The sequence below is a fragment of the Pristiophorus japonicus genome, chromosome 15, assembly GCF_044704955.1.
Source record: "Pristiophorus japonicus isolate sPriJap1 chromosome 15, sPriJap1.hap1, whole genome shotgun sequence".
NCBI classification, from domain to species: domain Eukaryota; kingdom Metazoa; phylum Chordata; class Chondrichthyes; family Pristiophoridae; genus Pristiophorus; species Pristiophorus japonicus.
This window is the reverse complement of record NC_091991.1, coordinates 67,585,761-67,610,077: the sequence shown is the minus strand read 5'-3', so window position 1 is coordinate 67,610,077 and position 24,317 is coordinate 67,585,761. Positions and strand designations below refer to the sequence as shown.

At 45.9% G+C, this 24,317-nt stretch overlaps 1 protein-coding gene across 1 annotated transcript in view; it reads right to left on the bottom strand.

The window, feature by feature from the left end:
- sult4a1 (sulfotransferase family 4A, member 1) overlaps positions 1 to 17,202 on the bottom strand; it is a 62,914-nt gene extending 45,712 nt beyond the window's left edge. The window contains exon 1 of the mRNA XM_070901673.1: positions 17,034 to 17,202. Within this exon, the coding sequence (XP_070757774.1) occupies positions 17,034 to 17,202 (169 nt within the window). The remainder of the gene's footprint in view (positions 1 to 17,033) is intronic.
- Positions 17,203 to 24,317: the final 7,115 nt, after the last annotated feature.

The following is a 24,317-nucleotide window of genomic DNA, read 5'->3' as shown; positions in this document are numbered from 1 at the left end:
ACAGGCAGCGAGAGAGAGAGACAGCAGCTGACAACAGGCAGCGAGAGAGAGAGACAGCAGCTGACAACAGGCAGCGAGAGAGAGAGACAGCAGCTGACAACAGGCAGCGAGAGAGAGAGACAGCAGCTGACAACAGGCAGCGAGAGAGAGAGACAGCAGCTGACAACAGGCAGCGAGAGAGAGATACAGCAGCTGACTACAGACAGCGAGAGCGAGAGACAGCAGCTGACTACAGGCAGCGAGAGAGACAGCAGCTGACTACAGGCAGCGAGAGAGACAGCAGCTGACTACAGGCAGCGACAGAGACAGCAGCTGACTACAGGCAGCGACAGAGACAGCAGCTGACTACAGGCAGCGACAGAGACAGCAGCTGACTACAGGCAGCGACAGAGACAGCAGCTGACTACAGGCAGCGACAGAGACAGCAGCTGACTACAGGCAGCGACAGAGACAGCAGCTGACTACAGACAGCGAGAGAGACAGCAGCTGACTACAGGCAGCGAGAGAGACAGCAGCTGACTACAGGCAGCGAGAGAGATGGACAGCAGCTGCCTACAGGCAGTGAGAGAGAGAGAGAGAGAGAGAGAGACAGCAGCCGACTGCAGGCAGCGAGAGAGACAGCAGCCGACTACAGGCAGCGAGAGAGACAGCAGCTGACTACAGGCAGAGAGAGAGACAGCAGCTGACTACAGGCAGCGAGAGAGAGACAGCAGCTGGCTACAGGCAGAGAGAGAGAGAGAGACAGCAGCTGACTACAGGCAGCGAGAGAGATGGACAGCAGCTGCCTACAGGCAGTGAGAGAGAGAGAGAGAGAGAGAGAGAGAGAGACAGCAGCTGACTACAGGCAGCGAGAGAGATAGACAGCAGCTGCCTACAGGCAGTGAGAGAGATAGACAGCAACTGACTGCAGGCAGTGAGAGAGCTGCACAGCAGAGAAGAAAAACGAGAGTGGCGTAGCAGTATGTAAGAATATCATATACAGGGAATAATTAAAAGGTTAAACAGGACAAAATCGATAAAAATACAGGATGGGGAAATGCAAAGCAAGGAACTCCAAAGTAAAATGTTGGTATATTAATAGAGAATGAGGAACAAAGCAGGGATTCATTGACTAAACCAGGAAATAGTAACATAACAGCAATGACAAAAACAAATCTGCAGTTGGGTCAGGATTGGAAATTAAATACACTAGTCATAGAACTTTGAGGAAGGATAGGAATGGAAGAACAGCAGTGGGATTAGAGAAAATACAGCAGAGGAGTGAGGGGATTTAAATGCAGAAGTGGTCCAAACAGAATCCCTGTGGTTTCAGTGGAGAATCAGCAAAGGCTCGGTCACGTCCGAGAGTGGGAGCATGTTATTCACCAGCAAACAGTGGGAAGGAAACTGGGCATGGGATTTGCAGATAAATTAGTGACGAATGTATTGGCAAGAGTGTTAGAATTGTACGAGATTTTAATTAACCAAAAATGTCATAGCAAAATTTATGTGTGGTAAAAGAGGAGGTTGTTGCAGTGTGTGCAGGATTGGTGTTTTGGTCAATATGTTGCTGTTCCAACAAGGAAGAAAGTGGGTTGGAGAACCACCTGTAGGTGCAGGGCAGTTAGTGATGGTTAGTGGTGGACAAAGAAAAATAAACTTGCATTATATAGCACCTAAAGCACCTTTTCTAGCCACAGGACTTCCCAAACATAGAAAATAGTTGCAGGAGTCGTCCATTCGGCCCTTCGAGCCTGCACCATCATTCAACAAGATCATGGCTGATCATTCACCTCAGTAGCCCTTTCCTGCTTTCTCTCCATACCCCTTGATCCCTTTAGCCGTAAGGGCCTTATCTAACTCCCTCTTGAATATATCCAGTGAACTGGCATAAACAACTCTCTGCAGCAGGGAATTCCACAGGTTAACAACTCTCTGAGTGAAGAAGTTTCTCCTCATCTCAGTCCTAAATGGCCTACCCCTTATCCTAAGACTATGTCCCCTGGTTCTGGACTTCCCCAACATCGGGAACATTCTTCCCGCATCTATCCTGTCCAGTCCCGTCAGAATCTTATACGTTTCTATGAGATCCCCTCTCATCCTTCTAAACTCCAGTGAATAAGGGCCCAGCTGATCCAGTCTCTCCTCATATGACAGTCCAGCCATCCCTGGAATCAGTCTGGTGAACCTTCGCTGCACTCCCTCAATAGCAAGAACGCCCTTCCTCAGATTAGGAGACCAAAACTGAACACAATATTCCAGGTGAGGCCTCACTAAGGCCCTGTACAACTGCAGGAAGACCTTCCTGCTCCTATACGCAAATCTCCTAGCTATGAAGGCCAACATACCATTTGCCTTCTTCACCACTGCTGTATCTGCATGCCAACTTTCAATGACTGATGAACCATAACACCCAGGTCTCGTTGCACCTTCCCCTTTTCCTAATCTGCCACCATTCAGATAATATTCTGCCTTCGTGTTTTTGCCCCCAAAATGGATAATCTCACATTTATCCACATTATACTGCATCTGCCATGCATTTGCCTACTCACCTAACCTAGCCAAGTCACCCTGCAGCCTCTTAGCATCCTCCTCACAGCTCACACCGCCACCCAGTTTAGTGTCATCTGCAAACTTGGAGATATTACACTCAATTCCTTCATCTAAATCGTTAATGTATATTGTAAAGAGCTGGGGTCCCAGCACTGAGCCCTGCGGCACCCCACTAGTCACTGCCCGTCATTCTGAAAAGGACCCATTTATCCCGACTCTCTGCTTCCTGTCTGCCAACCAGTTCTCTATCCACGTCAGTACATTAACCCCAATACTATGCGCTTTGATTTTGCACACCAATCTCTTGTGCGGGACCTTGTCAAAAGCCTTTTGAAAGTCCAAATAAACCACATCCACTGGTTCTCCCTTGTCCACTCTGCGAGTTACATCCTCAAAAAATTCCAGAAGATTCGTCAAGCATTATTTTCCTTTCATAAATCCATGCTGATTTGGACCGATCCTGTCACTGCTTTCCAAATACGCTGCTATTTCATCCTTAATGATTGATTCCAACATTTTCCCCACTCCTGATATCAGGCTAACCAGTCTATAATTACCCGTTTTCTCTCTCCCTCCTTTTTTTAAAAAATGGTGTTACATGAGCTACCCTCCAGTCCATAGGAACTTATCCAGAGTCGATAGATCCAATGCATCCACTATTTCTAGGACCACTTCCTTAAGTACTCTGGGATGTAGACTATCAGGCCCCAGGGATTTATCGGCCTTCAATCCCATCAATTTCCCTAACACAATTTCCCACCTAATAAGGATATCCTTCAGTTCCTCCTTCTCACGAGACCCACTGTCCCCTAGTACATTCAGAAGGTTATTTGTATCTTCCTTCGTGAAGACAGAACCGAAGTATTTGTTCAATTGGTCTGTCATTTCTTTGTTCCCCATTATAAATTCACCTGAATCCAACTGCAAGGGACCTACGTTTGTCTTCACTAATCTTTTTCTCTTCACATATTTATAGAAGCTTTTGCAGTCAGTTTTTATGTTCTCTGCAAGCTTCCTCTCGTACTCTATTTTCCCCCTCTTAATTAAACCCTTGCTCCTCCTCTGTTGAATTCTAAATTTCTCCCAGTCCTCGGGTTTGTTGCTTTTTCTAGCCAATTTATATGCCTCTTCCTTGGTTTTAACACTATCCATAATTTCCCTTGTTAGCCACAGTTGAGCCATCTTCCCAGTTTTATTTTTACTCCAGACAGGGATGTACAATTGCTGAAGTTCATTCATGTGATCTTTAAATGTTTGCCATTGCTTATCCACCGTCAACCCTTTAAGTATCCTTTGCCAGTCTATTCTAGCCAATTCACGCCTCATACCGTTGAAGTTACCTTTCCTTAAGTTCAGGACCCTAGTTTCCGAATTAACTGTGTCACTCTCCATCTTAATAAAGAATTCTACCATATTATGGTCACTCTTCCCCAAGGGGCCTTGCACAACAAGATTGCTAATTATCCCTTCTCATTACACATCACCCAGTCTAGGATGGCCAGCTCTCTAGTCGGTTCCTCGACATATTGGTGGAGAAAACCATCCCTAATACACTCCAGGAAATCCTTCTCCACCGCATTGCTACCAGTTTGGTTAGCCCAATCAATATGTAGATTAAAATCGCCCATGATAACTGCTGTACCTTTATTGCACACATCCCTTATTTCTTGTCTGATGCTGTCCCTAACCTCACTACTACTGTTTGGTGGTCTGTGCACAACTCCCACTAGCGTTTTATGCCCTTCGGTATTCCGCAGCTCCACCCATATCGATTCCACATCATCCAGGCTAATGTCCCTCCTTACTATTGCATTAATTTCCTCTTTAACCAGCAACACCACCTCGCCTCCTTTTCCTCTCCGCCTATCCTTCCTAAATGTTGAATTCTCCTGGATGTTGAGTTCCCAGCCTTGGTCACCCTGGAGCCATGTCTCCATGATGCCAATTACATCATATCCGTTAACTGCTGTTTGCGCAGTTAATTCGTCCACCTTATTCTGAATACTCCTCGCATTGAGGCACAGAGCCTTCAGGCTTGTCTTTTTAACACACTTTGCCCCTTTAGAATTTTGCTGTAATGTGGCCCTTTTTGTTTTTTGCCTTGGGTTTCTCTGCCCTCCAATTTTACTATTCTCCTTTCTATCTTTTGCTTCTGCTTCCATTTTATTTCCCACTGTCTCCCTGCATAGGTTCCCATCCCCCTGCCATGTTAGTTTAACTCCTCCCCAACAGCACTAGCAAACACTCCCCCTAGGACATTGGTTCCGGTCCTGCCCAGGTGCAGACCATCCGGTTTAGACTGGTCCCACCTCCCCCAGAACCGGTTCCAATGTCCCAGGAATTTGAATCCCTCCCTTTTGCACCACTCCTCAAGCCACGTATTCATCTGAGTTATCCTACGATTCCTACTCCGACTAGCACGTGGCACTGGTAGCAATCCTGAGGTCCTACTTTTTAAATAAATTCGTCTTGTAGGACCTCATCCCATTTTTTAACCTATATCGTTGGTACCTAAATGCACCACGACAACTGGCTGTTCACCCTCCCTTTTCAGAATGTCCTACACCCGCTCCGAGACATCCTTGACCCTTGCACCAGGGAAGCAACATACCATCCTGGAGTCTCGGTTGCGGCCGCAGAAACGCCTATCTGTTCCCCTTACAATCGAATCCCCTATCACTCTCGCTCTCCCACTCTTTTTCCTGCCCTCCTGTGCAGCAGAGCCACCCACGGTGCCATGAACTTGGCTGCTGCTGCTCCCCCCTGATGAGTCATCCCCCTCAACAGTACCCAAAGCGGTGTATCTATTTGGCAGGGGGATAACCGCAGGGGACTCCTGCACTACCTTCCTTGCACTGCTCTTCCTGTTGGTCACCCATTTACTATCTGGCTGTGTACCCTTTACCTGTGGTAAAACCAACTCACTAAACGTGCTATTCACGTCATTCTCAGCATCGTGGATGCTCCAGAGTGAATCCGCCCGCAGCTCCAGGGCCGCAATGCGGTCCGTCAGGAGCTGGAGGCGGAGGCACTTCCCGCACACGTAGTCGTCAGGGACACCGGAAGCATCCCTGACTTCCCACATAGTACAGGGGCAGCACAAGACGTGTCCGAGCTGTCCTGCCATGACTTAACCCTTAGATAAACTTAATTTGGCAACAACAATGCTAAATGTTACTTACTGATAAATAAAAGAAAAAAGAAAAGCTACTTATCAATCACCAGCCAATCACTTACCACTTGGCTGTGACGTCACCTTTCGATTTCTTTCTACTTCTTTACAAAGCTCTTTACAGTCAATGAATACTTTTGAAGTGTCGTCACTGTTGTATTGCATGGAAACAGGACAGCCAATTGTGCACAGCAAGCTCCCATGACCAGATCATCTATTTTTAGGGGTTGGTTGAGGGATAAATATTGGCCAGGACACCGGGGATAACTCCCCTGCTCCTCTTCCTATAGTGCCATGGGATCTTTTACGTACACCCGAGAGACAGAAGAGTCCTTGGTTTACAATGGTAAGTGTTGCAGGGAATCGAATATGGCCAGGCTGATCTCCTGGACTAGTTTCTGTTTTTAAAAATTGCAATTTTTGTATCGTAAAGCAGTTGTTGGTTTTATATTGGATCATCCTAGCTACACATTCCACATCTCTATTTGCTTTCATTATAGCCTCTTGGCTCTGGGTGCGAACTGTTAGAGACTTGTGGGAGGAGCAGTGAATGAGGATACAGGGCCCAAAAGCAGCATGGGGCAGCCCACACTGCAATACATGTGCGCACTAGGTCTATGCAGCAGAGCAGGTCTCCAGTCGTCTTGATTAACCCTTGCCACTGGATAAAGGCCTAGCTCTCTCAAGCCCGTGTGGTGGCTGATGGGCAACGGCCACCACACGTTAAAAAAATCCACGCACAGGCATCTTCCACCCCCTCAATTGGAGTTCAGGGCTGGAATATCGGGTCCTTCATTGAAACATCTGTGAACTCATGTGGAAGCAAGTCATCCTCGTTCGAGGGACCGCCTATGATGATGATTACCTTTGTTACTCTCTCTGTCCCTTCCTGGTCCACTCTGCTTATTTTTACCCAAAACTCTGCTCTGCTCCAGAGCCTTGACATTTCTCTTGCTGCTTTTAAAATGTATTCTTTCCTGAATCCCCCCACTCACCCACACCCCACCACCCCAAACCCCACCCCACACACACACCCCCACACACACACCCTCACACACACACACACACCCCCACACACACACACACACACACACACACCCCCACACACACACACACACACACCCACACACACACACACCCACACACACACACACACACCCCCACACACACACCCCCACACACACACACACACACACACACACCCACACCCCCACACACACACACACACCCCCACACACACACACACACCCCCACACACACACCCCCACACACACACACACACACCCACACACCCCACACACACACCCCCCCCCACACACACACACACCCCCCTCCACACACACACACACACACACACACACCCGCCCCCCCACACACACACACCCCCCCCCCCACACACACACACACACACACACACACCCCCACACACACACACACACACCACCACCACCCCCCAACACACACACACACACACACACACCACCACCCCCCCCCCCCCCCACACACACACACACACACAACCCCCCCCCCCCACCAACCCACCCCACCCACCTCCCCAACTCACACCACCCACCCCCACACCAACCTACCCCCCCACACCATCCCTCCCACCCCCAAGAACTGTTACTCTGCAACATACATGGATCTTCAGGTTTGACAACATACCACACAGGAGATGAATAAAGAAAATAAACATTGAATTAGGGGAAGGGTAGCAAATTGGATTAAAATTAGCTAGAGAGATTAGAAGATAAGAGCAACTTTCATGTACTTGCGATTCCCCCCACCTGCCAAACCACCCATCTCCAATATGAGTAAAGGAATCTTGGGTATACCTACAGCTTAACTTGCAAGCCCATGATCCACTACACTTTCAGTGGATTTATAAGTTTTCATATATTTCAGTGTCAGCTGTGGCTCACACTCTCGCCTCTGAGTCAGTAAGTTGTGGGTTCAAGTCCTACTCCACAGACTTGAACACAAGAAAAATCTCGGCTGACACTGCAGTGCAGTGTTGAGGGAGCACTGCACTGTCGGGGGTGCCATCTTTCAGATGAGCCGTTAAACCGAGGCCCCGTCTGCTCTTTCAAGTGGATGTAAAAGATCCCATGGCACTATTTCGAAGAAGAGCAGGGGAGTTATCCCCGGTGTCCTGGCCAATATTTATCCCTCAATCAACATTTAAAAAAAAATTATCTGGTCATTATCACATTGCTGTTGGTGGGAGTTGCTTGTGCCCAATTTGGCTACCGCGTTTCCTACATTACAACAGTGACTACAGTTCAAAAGTACTTCATTGGCTGTAAAGAGCTTTGAGATATCCGGTGGTCGTAAAAGGCGCTATATAAATCCAAGTCTTTCTTTCTTTTTCTTCCTTCTATTGGCTTATATTCAGGGTTGTTTTGAACTACCAGCTTTATTGGGTATTTGATTTTTTTTGAAGATGTTGGTCAGCTTCTGCTAGTTACCTAGTTTGGAATGCATGTATATGACGTGATAAAATAAAGCAAAAGGTAAATCTATATAAAAAATTAATGTAGACAAAATCTTATGCTAACTTGAAACTGCACTTTGAAAGATTTTCCTTTCCATGATTCAAGATTTACACAGTTTTTACATTTAAGTCACCATTTTTTTGAGTGAATTTTGTATCAAGATGAAGGACATTAGCACTGGAAAATTGAACTCTCTCATTTCAGGCACCCTGTGCCTATTCGAAGTCAGGAATAACACAGGCACCTGTACAATAATGTTCCCCTCATTTTAACTTTACCCCCAACTATGATAGAACACCCTCTGATTTCTTTTCCATACTAACAATCCTTCTGGCCTCACTAAATAAAATTGTCAATTGAGGATAATTTTGTGCTGTGGGCCACTGCAGGATTGAGACTAGCCAAACTCATTCTCCTTTGAACCCTTACAGCAAACAGACAGAGCAGGTTCTCATTATCAGTCTGGGCTAGATTCAAACAGTTTTCAGAAGTAACAGGACAGTGCGCTAACCCACTGCTCTTTGTGTGTGAAATTTCAACAGTCATTGAATTTTACTTTGACATTGGTGAGTGCGTGGAGAGTACGTAGAGAAAAAAAGAAGCAAATAGTGTGCAATCTCCAGGATTTTTAATCTGTTGAATTCAGCTCATTTCACATTTGGATTTATTGTGTACAGGAGCCATCAGTAATATGCTTAATCTAGCAATACATACGTTTCCTCATGCTTTCACATTTGAAGGAACTGTGGCCATTAATAGGGTTATGCTTCCATTAAAATCACCGAGGGAAGAATTTGATATGAGCATCTTCAGTGTTCATGTAACATTGTTAACAGTAATTTCCTGTTTATACAGTGTTGAAAATCTCATTTAGAATGGAATTATAATATTACTATGCACACAGAGGCAGACTCACATCATGTCAGCACAGTTTCTCTTGGCTGTGGCATTAATGAAGAGGCAGTTCTGATTTATTCGTGCTTTTAAGATGCAAACCAATGAAGTAACCAGGAGCATGAGGCTGATGGTTTGGTTTCTCTGACAGCCTGGTCTGATTTGGCTCGGAGGAACATTCATGAGGCACAGTTTGCAAATAAATTACTGTAATATAAATTGCTTGCTTTGTATGCAGAATCTAGCCTCAGTGATTTACTGCACTACCACTGCTTTTCGAGGGGACTCAGGCTATTTGACTAATGTGATAAGAAGTTGTGACAGACTCTTAAGGCAGAGAGCTGTAATGGAAGCTAGAATTTTAAAGTACAAAATAATAACTAATAGAAAATAGCAGGGATTTACAAAGGGAAAAATGAATTACAAGGGGAAGAAGTCATAATTAATAGGAATGATATATCTCTTAGGCAGTCCCCCGGAGTAGAGGATGAATGATATATAAAAGGCTAGACAGTGGAATACAGTCCATTGCCTGGCATGCTCATCCGAAACATGGTAATTTAACAAGATACGACAGGATATGATGCAGCTTCTTTACACATAAGCAATATGATTCCAGCCCAAATGCCAGGATGTAGAGTGCTATACATCTGAGACCTCAGGGCCCTGAAAGTCTGCTTGGATTAACAAGAAAATGACCCTCATTCATTCTCTTGCCAGTGACTGCAAAGGTACCTTGGTAATTCAACCAAAGCCACAATATCCTGAAAGATTTGCAAGGCTTTTAAGCCAAAGTTACAAAGAAACAGTGCCGGTGTTATGAAAAAATATAATTTCAAAAGAATTGAGATAAACAAAGATCACTTTAACAAATCACTATCATAACTGAGTGAGTGCCGTTAATTTTTTTAAGCTGTTTCAAAGAATTATCAATAACCTCAGCACAGTTTTCATTTGTTCCAGATTTTCCATCGGTTTTATTGACTGTTTAATGTTTATATAAAACTGCTGAGAACATTACTGGGGAAAACTAGCTTGGAGAGGGTACTGAAAGAGATGGACTGATATGCAGCCAGGCAGACAGGAACAGCAGGGCAGGGTGAATGGCTGTACCTACTGATGGTAATTCAGCTCCTCGGGCTCAGCGACTGAGGCATTTGTCTTCAAGTTAACGGTTTACAAAAAAACTGAACAACCACCAAAATAAAAATTAAATTCAACCAAAGTAAACAGGTGGAAAAACATTCAGAGTGCATTCACACGTCATCTTCAACGTCACAGCAAAGCTGTTCCTGGTTCCTAGTGGCACTAAAGATACTATCATCATCACCATCATAGGCAGTCCCTCGAAATCGAGGAAGTCTTGCTTCCACTCTAAAAGTGAGTTCTCAGGTGACTGTACAGTCCAATACGGGAATTACAGTCTCTGTCACAGGTGGGACAGACAGTGGTTGAAGGAAAGGGTGGGTGGGGAGTCTGGTTTGCCACACACTCCTTCCGCTGTCTGCGTTTGATCTCTGCATGCTCTCGGCTATGAGACTCGAAGTGCTCAACGCCCTCCCAGATGCTCTTCCTCCACTTAGGGCGGTCTTGAGCCAGGGACTCCCAGGTGCCGGTGGGGATGTTGCACTTTATCAAGGAGGCTTTGAGGGTGTCCTTGAAATGTTTCCTCTGCTATGTGCACAGGGTGAATAGCAGATCAAATTGATCTCCTAACCTGACTGTGGAATCCCACTACCTGGTAGTTTCTGACTCAAACTGAAAATCTCCACTGTAATTTACATGCCTTCTTATGCAGTTCGGAACCTGAAAGGACTATACTGAGCACAGAAAGAGGAGGAAGAATATTACTAGGATCTAATCGAATTCCCCAACTAGATGTGCCTCCTGGGAATAAAATGTTTAAAATATTTTTAGCCTCTACACAAATAACTGAACTGTTTTATGCGCTTGTGTCATGACACGCTAATGAATCAGATTAGGTTTCAGAGGTGCCAGCTCAGAGCGGCCTCTCCAACTGAAGGGAACTGAGGTTAATCGCTCTGTGTTTGATGAATGGAGTGTAAATGCACAATAAAACTTATTTGTAATTAAGTGGGTCAACCTTAAATTCAGGTCTGTACTGGTATAAATACCATCTTTTTTATACCATGTATGGCCTTCAGCTCGAATGGATGTCTGAGGATGAGGTTACACCACCACCTTTACATGGGTATGAACTGCAGCAGTATAACTGAGGTCAGATCCAAGATGTCTTTCAATGGCGAGCGTTTCAGACCTGTCCTCCTACAAGCAAACTGCAGTAAAACCCTGATCTGCCGGAGTTTAGATGCAGCGCTGTGCATGGTGGCCTTACGACTTTGTAAAGCGTAAGAAACTCTCAACAGGATAAGCACAAATACAAATACAAAGCAAATCATACTTAACTGGGAGCAGGGCTCATTTCATTGAATTGAGGAGGGATCTGGCCCGGGTTAATTGGAGTCAAAGACTGGCAGGCAGAAATGTAATGGAGCATTGGGCGGCCTTTAAAGAGGAGATGGTTTGGGTATAGTCTAGGTACATTCCTACAAGGTAGAAAAGTAAGGCAACCAAGGCCAGAGCTCCCTGGATGGCAAAGGAGTTAGAGAGAAGGATGAAGCAGAAAAAGGTGGGGTATGACAGATGTCAGCTTGATAATACAAGGTAGAGTCAGGCTGAGTGTAGATGGTACAGAGGAGAAGTGAAGGGGTAGGCGAGAGGGACAAAGACACTATGATTTGTGGTTAACATAAAAAGGCATATTAAAAGTGGAAGGTTTGTCAGAGGGGCTTGGGGCCGATTGGGGACTAGGTTGGAGAGCTATTGATGGAGGCAGAGGGCATGGCTGAGGTGCTTAATGAATGCTTTGCATTGGTGTTTACCAAGAAAGACGATTTTACCAAAGCTATGGTAAATGAGGACATTGCTGGATGAGATAAAAAATAGATAAAGTGGAGGTACTAGAAAGGCTGGCAATAATTAAAGTGGATAAGTCACCCGGTCTGGATGGGATACATTTTAGGTTGTTGAGGGAAGCAAGAATAGAAATTACGGAGGTGCTGGCCACAATCTTCCAATCCTCCTTAGATACGGGTGGTGCCAAAGGACTTGAGGATTGCCAATATTACACCCTTGTTCAAAAAAGGAGAGAATAACCTGGCAATTACAGGCCAATCAGTTTAACGTCGGTGGTGGGGAAGCTTTTAGAAACAATAATCCGGGAGAAAATTAAGAGCAACTTGGACGAGCATGGACTAATAAAGGAGAGCCAGCATGGATTTGTTAAGGGCAAATCATGTTTACATAAGAACATAAGAAATAGGAACAGGAGTAAGGCCATACGGCCACTCGAGCCTGCTCCGTCATTCAATAAGATCATGGCTGATCTGATCTTGGACTCAGCTCCACTTCCCTGCCCGCTCCCCATAACCCCTTATCCCCTTATCGTTTAACTGTCTATTTCTGTCTTAAATTTATTCAATGTCCCAGCTTCCACAGCTCTCTGAGGCGGTGAATTCCACAGATTTACAACCCTCAGAGAAGAAATTTCTCCTTATCTCTGTTTTAAATGGATGGCCCCTTATTCTAAGATTGTGCCCTCTAGTTCTAGTCTCCCCCATCAGTGGAAACATCCTCTCTGCATCCACCTTGTCAAGCCCCCTCATAATCTTATACATTTCGATAAGATCACCTCTCATTCTTCTGAATTCCAATGAATAGAGGCCCAACCTACTCAACCTTTCCTCATAGGTCAACACATCCCCGGAATCAACCTAGCAAACCTTCTCTGAACTGCCTCCAAAGCAAGTATATCCGTTCGTAAATATGGAAACCAAAACTGCACGCAGTATTCCAGGTGTGGCCTCACCAATATCTCATGTAGCTGTAGCAAGACTTCCCTGCTTTTATACTCCATCCCCTTTGCAATAAAGGCCAAGATACCATTAGCCTTCCTGATCACTTGCTGTACCTGCATACTATTCTTTTATGTTTCATGCACAAGTACCCCCAGGTCCCGCTGTACTGCGGCACTTTGCAATCTTTCTCCATTTAAATAATAACTTGCTCTTTGATTTTTTCTGCCAAAGTGCATAACCTCACACTTTCCAACATTATACTCCATCTGCCAAATTTTTGACGACTCATTTAGCCTGTCTATGTTTGACTAACTTGATTGAGTTTTTGATGAAGCCCGTGGAATAAAAGGGCCTGTAGCAGCATGGATACAAAATTGGCTACGGGATAGAAAACAGAGAGTTATGGTGAATGCTGTCCTTTTTTAAAAAAAAGAAGACTATAGGGGGGTATACAGTGGCGATCCCCAAGGTTCAGTAGTTTTCACTACTGTTTTTGATATACATTAATGACTTGGACTTGGGGTGTACAAGGCACAATTTCAAAATTTACAGATGACAAAACTTGGAAGTGTAGTGACCAGTGAGGAAGATAGTAATAGACTTCAAGAAGACACAAATAGGCTGGGAGGAATGGGAGGACACAGTGAGGATGAAATGCAACACGAAAGTGTGAGGTGATACATTTTGGTAGGAAGAATGAGGAAAGACCATACCTACTAAATCGTACAATTTTAAAGGGGGTGCATGACAGAGAGATCTGGAGGTGTTTGTGCACAGATCTTTGAAGGTGGCAGAACAGGTTAACAAAGAAGTTAATAAAGCATATAGGATCCTGTGCTTTATAAACAGAGTACAAAAGCCAGGAGATTATGCTAAACCTATATAAAACATTAATTTGACCTCAGCTGGAATATTGTGCCCAATTCTGGGCACCGCTCTTCAGAAATGACTTGAAGGCTTTGGAGAGGGTGCAGAAGAGATTTACTACGATAGTTTCAGGGATGAAGAATTGCAGTTACATGGATAGACTGGAGAAGCTGGGGTTGTTCTCCTTGGAGCAGAGGTGGTTAAAAGGAGATTTGATAGAGGTGTTAAAATCATGATGGGAGAGTAAATAAAGAAAAACTGTTTCCAATGACTGAAGGGTTGATAACCAGAGGGCACAGATTTAAAGTGTTTGGCAAAAGATCCAACGATGACATGAGGAAACACTTTTTCCACAACGAGTGGTTAAAATTTGGAATGCACTGCCTGATAGGGTGATGAATACAGATTCAATAGCAGCCTTCAAAAGGGAATTGGATAAATACTTGAAGGAGCAAAAATTGCAGGGATATGGGGAAGAGCAGGGGAGTGGGACTAACTGGATCGCTCTTTGAAATAGCCAGTGCAGACTTAATGGGCCAAATGGCCTCCCTTCTGTGCTGTATTATTCTATGATTCTATGAACTAGAACTCTGTTTTCCACCGATTTATTGACGCATTCCCAATGCTCACAATGCTCCTGCAGAAGCTCCATTATCTGCACAGGTGGAAGAAGTCCAAACCAGCCTCCAGATTTACAAAATGGAATTGGTGGTTGGCTAGTATAACTTTGGTCTACATCCAAACAGATACTGGTTTTAGACTAACACTTGTAATATTGTTGCAGCCTCTGACATTATACATTGGACTAGCTTTGTATTTGCCTGGGTGTAGGCTCAGATATAACACCAGTCATAGTGCCATTGCATCCACCATCTCCCACCACATTGAATGTGTTATGTGACATACACGCCAAAATTAGGGGAAAAGAGAGAGATGGGTACACATGAACACTGTCTGCTAGACCTCTCTTAACACCTGTTCTGCTCCTCATGACCAGGTAACGAGTAGCCAGTTGCCTGGCATTAATGCCGGTTTGGATCTAATTTTAAAGTTACATTTTTCGAAGTCTATCAGCTAGTAATGACTCCCTGCCATCTCCTGAATATTACCAGGCAGACCCATTCTAATATACTCTGTAGTTCACAGCATTTTACCAACTTAGACATTCTTGTGAAAGGCAGAGGGAGTTGAGTGGCAGAGGAGGGGGCAGTGCATGGTGTCGGGTAGAAGCGACCTTTGCATGTAACTGGGGGAGGGGGCTTGGTATGTAAAATCTCAGGCGAGGGAGCTATGAAAAAACATGGAATATAGGAACAGGAGTACGCCATTCCATCAAGCCTGTTCCGTCCAATTCGATCAGGGCTGATCAGTATTTTAACTCCATTTACCCGCCTTGGTTCCGTAACCTTAATACCCTTGCTTTACAAAAATCTATCAATCCTAGTTTTGACATTTTCAATTGACCAAACCTCAACAGCTTTTTTGGGGAAAAGAGTTCGATTTCCACTACCCTTTGTGTGAAGAAGTGCTTCATGACATCACCCCTAAACAACCTAGTCCGAATGTTAAGGTTATGCCCCATTGTTCTGAACTCTCCCACCAGAGTTTATCTCAATCCACCCTATGAAATCCTTTAATCATCTTAAAACACCTCAATTAGATCACCCCTTAATCTTCTATAATCAAGAGAATACAAGACTAGTCTAGGCATCCTGTCCTCATAATTTAATCCTTTTAACCCATTACACCCCACCCCACCCCCATATCATTCTGGGGAATCTGTGCCATACCCTCTCCAAAGCCTATATCCTTCCTGCGGGGCACTGCCCAGAACAGAACACAGTACTCCACGAGGTCTAACCAGAGCTTTGGCATAACTACCACCAATTCATATTCCAAGCTCTCTGGAGATGAAGGCTAACATTCCATTAGCCGCCTGAATTATTTTCTGTACCTGCTCACTATTTTTTTTCGAGATTTCTGAATTTGGACCCCTAAATATTTCTGCTTCTCAGTTCCTAGCTTGTCACCATTTAGAAAATACTCCAATTTATCTTTCTTAGGTCCAAAGTGGGTGACCTCACACTTCCCCGCACTGAACTTCATCTGCCCCAATTTTGACTGTGTATATCCTGCAGCCCGGTGGGGGGGGGCAAAATGAAGGGGGGTCGACATGTATCCGGAGGGGGTTGCATGTATCCTAGGCGTTGACATATATCCTAGTTGGTGGAGGGTGGATGGGGCATTATGTATCCTGGAGGGGGTGGGACCTGTAAACTGGGGGGGCGGGGGAAGAGATAGGTTGACATGTATGTGAGGGGGGGGGGGTGATGTGTATCCTGGGGAGAGATTGACATGTATCAGGGGGAGGGGAAAGACAGGTGAAATGTATCCTGGGGGGTGGGGGGGAAAGGGGAGACTTGTATCCTAGGGGAGGAGGGGAGTGACATGTATCCTGGGAGGGGAGGGGCAGGGGAGCGTATATCCTGGAGAGCGGGGGGGTCATTTACCCTGGAGGCAGGGGGATGTGACATATATCCTGTTTGGGGGGGGGGGACATATATGCTGCGGGGGGGGGGGGAGTGACACATATCCTGCGGAGAGGGGTGGTGACACATATCCTGCAAGGGGTGGGGAGGTGACATATATCCTGGGGGGGGGGGGGGGAGGTGACATATATCCTGGGGGGGGGGGGACGTGACACATATCCTGCCGGGGGGGGGAGGGTGGTGACACATATCTTGCGGGGGGTGGGGGGAGTGGTGACACATATCTTGCGGGGGGTGGGGGGAGTGGTGACACATATCTTGCGGGGGGGGAGGGGAATGTGGTGACATGTATCTTGGCAGGGGGAGGGTGACATATATCCTGGGGGGGGGGGTGACATATATCCTGCAGGGGGGGGGGTAGTGACATATATGAGGGGGGTGACATATCCTGGGGTGGGGGGAAAGGAATGTATCCTGTGATTGCTGTATCGCTTTTGGGGGGGGGGGTTGATGTATGGCGGTGGGGGCTATTATTCTATCTATTCCCATCTGCCGGGTATTTACTGCGGACTCTGAATTGTGGAGCAAGTTGCTGAGCTGTGACGCCGGTGCGGGCGCAGTGTGGCGGTGCTGGGCACAAACACCGCTCGCCTCCCCGGCCCGGCCCGGGCAGCAGCGCCCGCTTTGACCCACTGACAATTCCTACCGGATTTGGGGTAAGTGACGATCCAGATGTCGCTTTTCCTGACGGGGAAGTTGGCGATCTCCTCCATCTTCCCCCTGCAAAAGGGAGGCAGCCGCACTCCATTGTACTCGAAGTATTTGCTGTCGAACTCGCCCGGGGTGCTAGGCGTTTCTGCCTCGCTCTCCGCCATCCTCTGGGGCTGCAAGGCTGGGCTGGCTGAGGGAAGGTGAGGGGGAAGCAGGTTCACACTGCACCAAGTGCCAGCTCCGACTGCTGATCCGCGCTGCTCGGCTGCTGCAGCCCGACTCCCCGCTCAGCATCAGCACCAGCCTCCTCCCGCCAGCTTAAAGGCGCACGCACCCCGCCCCGCTCCGCTCCGCAGACAATTGCAACTCTCCCTGCCAAGCCCCGCCAAGAATCGCATCATAGATAAACCTGCCAAAAATATCCCTCTTTTTAAAAAATACATCCATGGTTCACTAACTTATCCTGAATATATAGAGTTCGTTCTACCTTGGTATTTGAAATATATGATCAAAAAAACTTTAAAAACATAAAATGCCCATTACACCCGCCCTTCTGCAGGCCATGTGAATCTGCTGCATCACGGATTCCACCCAAGCTGGTAAGAAAAGTTTCTTCCTGGTTCCTAAAAAGGTGTACTCTCTGTCTAGCTTTATCAAATCCCCTCAAGATGCATCCTAGTAGAGTCACAGAATCATACAGCACAGGAGGAAGCCATTCAGCCCATTGTGCCTGTGCTGGTTCTTTAAAACAGCCATCCAATTAATCCCACACCCCTGCAACTTTTTCCTTTTCAAGTATTAATCCAACTCCCTTTTGAAAGTGATCATTCAATCTGCTTCCACCACCCTTTCAAACAGTGCATTCGAGATCATAACAACCCACTGCATTAAAAAAAAAATCCACATGTTGTCTCTGGTTCTTTTGCCAATTACCTCAAATCTGTGTCCTTTCGTTACCAACCCTTCTGCCACTGGAAACAGTTTTTCCCTATGTACTCTATCAAAATCCCTCAAACTTTCGAACTCTATTAAATCCCACCTTAACCTTCTCGGCTCTAAGGAGCACAATCCCAGCTTCTCCATACAACTGAAGTCCCTCATCCCTGGTATCATTCTAGTAAATCTTTTCTGCACCCTTTCCAAAGCCTTGAAATCCTTCCGAAAGTGTGGTGCACAGATTGGACACAGTATTCCAGCTGGGGCCTAATCAGTGATTTCGAAAAGTTTAGCATAACTTCCTTGCTTTTTGTACTTTTGTACTCTATGCCTCTATTTATAAAGCCAAGCATCCAATATACTTTTTTAACAATCTTATTAACTTGTCCTGCCACCTTCAAAGGTCTGTGTATGTAAACCCCCCTCCACAGGGCTCAGTACTTGGGCCCTTGCTTTTTATGGTACAGGTATAAATCAATGATTTAGACTTGAATGTAGGGGGTATGATGAAGAAGTTTGCAGATGATACAAAAATTGGCTGTGTGGTTGATAATGAAGAAGAAAGCTGTAGACTGCAAGAAGATATCAATGGACTGGTCAGGTGGGCGGAACAGTGGCAAATTAAATTCAATCCAGAGAAGTGTGAGGTAATGCATTTCGGGAGGGCTAACAAGGCAAGGGACACTGAGAAGTGTAGAGGAACAGAGGGACCTTGGAGTGCATGGCCACAGATCCCTGAAGGGAGCAGGACAGGTAGATAAGGTGGTTAAGAAGGTTAAGAATATAAGAGTAGGGAGCTTATGCTTGAACTGTATAAAACACTAGTTAGGCCACAGCTAGAGTACTGTGTTCAGTTTTGGGCACCACATTACAGGAAAGATGTGATTGCATTAGAGAGGATACAAAGGAGATTTACGAGGATGTTGCATGGACTGGAGAATTGTAGCGATGAGGAAAGATTGGATAGGCTGGGTTGTTTTCTCTGGAACAGAGGAGGCTGAGGGGAGACCTAATTGAGGTGTATAAAATTATGAGGAGCCCAGATAGAGTGAATAGGAAGGACCTATTTCCCTTAGCAAAGGGGTCAACAACCAGGGGTCATAGATTTAAAGTAATTGGTAGGAGGTTTGGAGGGGATTTGAGTTGAATGTTTTTCACACAGAGGGCGGTAGGGGTCTGGAACTCACTGCCTGAAAGGATGATAGAGGCAGAAACCGTCATAGCATTTAAAAAGTACTTGGATGTGCAGTTGAAGTGCTACGGATCAAGAGCTGAAAAGTGGGATTAAGCTGGATAGCTCTTTGTCGGCCGGCATGGACATGATGGGCTGAATGGCCTCCTTCTGTGCTGTAAATTTCTATGATTGTATGATTTAGTTTATATTGCCTCTCCTCAGTCTTCCTTCTAGACTGCATCACTTCACACTTCTCTGCATTAAATTTCATCTGCCATATTTTTGCCCATTTCACCGATCTGTCTATGTCCTCCTGAAGTCTGCTACAACCTCCTCATTATTTACTACATTTCCATGTTTCATGTCATCTGCAAACTTTGAAATCATGCCCTGCATACCCGTCTAGGTCACTAATATATATCAAAAAGAGTAGTGGTCCTAATACTAACCCCTGGGGACACCACTGTATACTTCGCTCCAGTCTAAAAAAGAGCCATTCACCACTACTCTCTGCTTTCTATCACTTAGCCAATTTAGTAACCATGCTGTCACTGTCCCTTTAATCCCATGGGCTTCAATTTTACTAACAAGTCTATTATGTAGTACTATTTATCAAGCACCTTTTGAAAGTCTAGTTAAGCAACATCAACTGCACCATCCTCATCCATCCTTTCCACTATTTCACCAAAGAATTCAATCAAGTTTGTCAGACACGATTTGCTTTTAACAAATCTGAGCTGGCTTTCATTTATCAACCTATGCCTTTCCAAGTGACAATTAATTTTGTCCCAGACTAAACATTTCCCAACAACTGAAGTTAGGCTGACTGGCCTACAGTTACCAGGTTTATCCCTTTCCTCTTTTAAACAGGGGTGTAACATTTGCAATCCTCCAGTCCTCTGGCACCTCTCCCATATTGTTGGGGTAAAAAGAAGGCTTTTCTTCTTCAAAGTGGATTCCCTGAAATAAGGAATCGACACCAGCCCTTATAATGACCACAGAATCAATCAGATGGAACCTTGGATTCACTTTACGATCTTTATTCAAGCATATGCAGGGGAAGCATCGCAGTCTTAGCCACCTAAGACAGGACCTTTACCGAGTGATGGTTTCACACATACTTATACAATTTCCGAGGTGTGAGGTCCTCGTGCACAATCATCTACGACCACCGGTTGGCCTACAGCTAATCAGCGGAACTACATTGATTCGTTAACCCTTATCAGACTGGCGCTGAGTGGTTTCGCAGCATCTCCATCTCATGTGGAGCCGACTTCAGTGTTGTTCTACAGTTTTAACCTTGCTCTGGCTTTTCCAGCTTGGTCTGCAGTTTTTAAAGATAAGCACACAAGCACGAGCTGCGCCCTTTAGCCTGATTTCATGCCATGCCCTTATTTCGGTCTTAAGTATACTTTTTATCCCCTTACACATATATAAGGAGAATTGAAAGATTGTGGCCTGAGCCTCCATTCTTTTCACCCTTACTTCCCTCAGTAACGTAGGATGCATCCCATTCGGACCGGGTGACTTTTCTACTTTGAACGCTGCCAACCTTTTAAGTACCTTCTCTTTATCTATTTTTATCATATCTAATTTATCTTATTCTGGTGGTTCCAATGGATGTTACAGATCTCATGGCATTATTTGAAAAAGAACATGGAGTTCAACCAATGTCCGAGACAATATTCTTACATTACAACAGTGACGACACTTCGAAAGTACTTAATTGACAGTAAAGCACTTTGGGATGGCCTGGGGTTGTGAAAGGTGTTATATGAATGTATGTTCTTCTATCCTCCAAAAACACCACCAAAAAGATTAAATTGACATTCATCTCATTCTTGTTTGTGGTATATTGCTATGTTTACAACCATTTTTGCTAACTGCTGTTACTGCAATTTAAAGTAATTAATGATATGTGAAGCATTTTGAAGGTTCCCTGGGGATGTGTTAAGCTACAATATGTAGTGTATTTGCTTCACGGGTTCTGTCATGTATTCAACTGTCATTGTAACCCATGTATAAAATTACCTAAGTTGTACACCGTGAGAATATTGACCACTAGATGGTGAACTTGTGGGAGACACTCCTAACCTGGACTTTCAGGTATAAAAGGGGAAGCTCCACTCACCTTCAGCACTTCAGTGCTGGAATAAAAGTTACTGGTCACAGAGTGACCTTCTCTCAATTATGGGCGTCATGTGCATTTATACTGTATAGTAAGGACAAATCATTGGCGACGAGAAACTGGGATTTAAACCACGCGAACATGGCCACTAGCAGCACAGACGAGAGGTACCGTGTTGGTGATGATTGGGACGATTTTATTGAGAGACTACAGCAAAGTTTCGTCACTAAGGAATGGTTGGGACAGGATTCGGCCGACAAACGCAGGGCTCATCTCCTGACGGTTTGTGGATCCAGGACATACTCCCTGATGAAGGACCTCCTAGCGCCAGAGAAGCCGGCGGACAAGACTTTTGAAGAGCTCAGTAAGTTGATCGGGGAATGCTTTAAACCAGCGAGCAGCATGCACATGGCGAGACACCGGTTTTACACACACCAGCGGCAAGAAGGTTAAAGCGTTCCAGACTTCGTGGCAGACTTCCGGCAACTGGCGAGCCTATGTAAGTTCCCAGATGCATGCAGAGTGGAGATGCTGCGAGACTTTTTCATTGAGGGCATCGGATACGCTGGGGTTTTCAGGAAACTGATTGAGACCAAAGTCTTGACCCTGGAAACAGCGGCTTTGATGGCCCAGACATTCATCTCAGGGGAGGAAGAGACCAGAATGATGTTTGGCCAAAATCTTGGTTTAAATGCAGCAAATGGACAGGGAGTCAACATTGTTAATGCAGCACACAGTTCTCCAGGCAGACAGGGGCAATCGGACATGCCCAAGCATGTAGTCAAACCCAAAGGAGGAATTCAACAGAGACAATGGCTAGCTGAACGGCGATTCATGCCATCGCAAGGGTCAATGCGGCCAGTAATGGGGCCATCGACACCTGTTAATGGTGCACTTAAGGACAGTTACAGAGACAGTCAGAGATGATCGACTGGTAATGGATCTTTTGTTTCCAACAACGGCTCATGTTGGAGGTGTGGAGACAAACACACAGCCAGAGCTTGCAGGTATCAGCAATATACCTGCAGAAATTGCAACGTCAGCAGTCACTTGGCGCATATGTGCAGGAAGCCTGCAGCCAGGTTGATGTACGAGGAGGACGGGCTCGATGTAAGCCCTACGAGGCCAAATGAACACTGGGGGAAATCACTGGAAGCTGAAATTCAGCGAGTTCATGTGGTGCACATATACAGTTCATACACCAGGACGCCACCGATAATGATGAAAGTGCTCCTCAATGGCATCCCAGTATCAATGGAGCTAGACACGGGGGCCAGCCAGTCCCTGATGAGTATCAAACAGTTCGACAAGTTGTGAGCCTCCAAGGCCAGGAGGCCAAAATTATTGCCGATTGATGCACAGCTACGGACATATACAAAGGAGATCATTCCGGTGCTAGGCAGCGCCACGGTAGTCATGACCCACAAAGATTCGGGGAACAGATTGCCACTCTGGATTGTCCCGGGGGACAATCCCGCACTACTGGGGAGGAGTTGGCTTGCTGTCATGATCTGGAAATGGGGTGATATCAATGCACTTTCTTCTGTGGAGCGAATACCATGCTCACAGATCCTGGACAAATTTGACTAATTATTTCAACCCGGCATTGGCACTTTCATGGGGACCAAGGTAGTGATTCACATAAACCCGGACGCCAGGCCAGTACACCACAAGGCCAGAGCGGTGCCGTACGTGATGCAGGAAAAGATAGAAGGCGAATTGGACCGCCTGCTGAGGGAAGGCATCATCTCGCCAGTCGAATTCAGTAACTGGGCGAGCCCAATTGTGCCGGTGCTCAAGGCGGATGGGTCGGTCAAGATATGTGCCGATTATAAGACCACCATCAATCGAGTGTCATTCCAAGACCAATACCTGCTACCGTGAGCGGAGGACCTCTTTGCGACGCTATCCGGTGGCAAACTTTTTTCAAAATTGGACCTGACCTCAGCTTACATGACCCAAGAGCTGCCGAGTGAGTCGAAGAAGCTGACCACCATCACGACACACAAGGGATTGTTTGAGTACAACAGATGTCCGTTCGGGATTTGCTCGGCCGCCGTGATCTTTCAATGAAATATGGAAAGCCTTCTCAAGTCGATTCTAAGGTGGGTGGTTTTTCGAGATGACATCCTCATCACGGGTTGCGATACTGAAGAACACCTCCACAACCTGGAGAAGGTGCTACGCAGACTGGACCGGGTAGGGCTGCGACTGAAAAAGTGCGTCTTCCTAGCTCCAGAGGTAGAATTCCTGAGGATGAGGGTAGTAGCAGATGGGATCAGACCCAAAACGGAAGCAATCCAGAGAGCACCCAGACCCTATAGCACGACGGAGCTGCGTTCGTTCCTGGGGTTCCTAAACTATTTTGGTAACTTTCTTCCCAAACTGAGAACGCTGTTAGAGCCGCTTCACGTGCTCCTACACAAAGGTCGCGAATGGATCTGGGGGGATAGCCAGGAAAGGGCTTTTGATCGAGCACGCAATTTGTTATACTCCAACAATCTGTTAACGCTATATGACCCATGTAAGAAACTTGTTTTAAACTTGCATTGTCCTATGGGATCGGGTGTGTGTTACAGCCGGTAGCTTATGCCTCCAGAAGTCTGTCCCAGGCAGAAAGAGGCTACGGGATGATAGAAAAGGAAGCACTTGCATGTGTATATGCAGTAAAAAAAATGCACCAGTACCTGTTTGGCAGGAAATTTGAGCTGGAGACAGATCACAAACCCCTAACGTCCCTTTTGGCTGACAACAAGGTCATAAATGCAAATGCATCGGCCCGCTTACAGAGGTGGGCACTTACGTTAGCCGCCTATGACTACACAATTCGGCACAGACCGGGCACTGAAAACTGCGCCGATGCACTCAGCAGGCTCCCACTAGCCACCACTGAGGAGGCAACCGAGCATGCTGCTGAGATGGTCATGGCTGTTGAAGCTTTCGAAAGCGAAGGCTCACCCGTGACAGCCCGTCAAATCAAAGTCTGGACGAACAAAGACCCGCTACTGTCTTTAGTCAAGAAATGTGTCTTGAATGGGGAC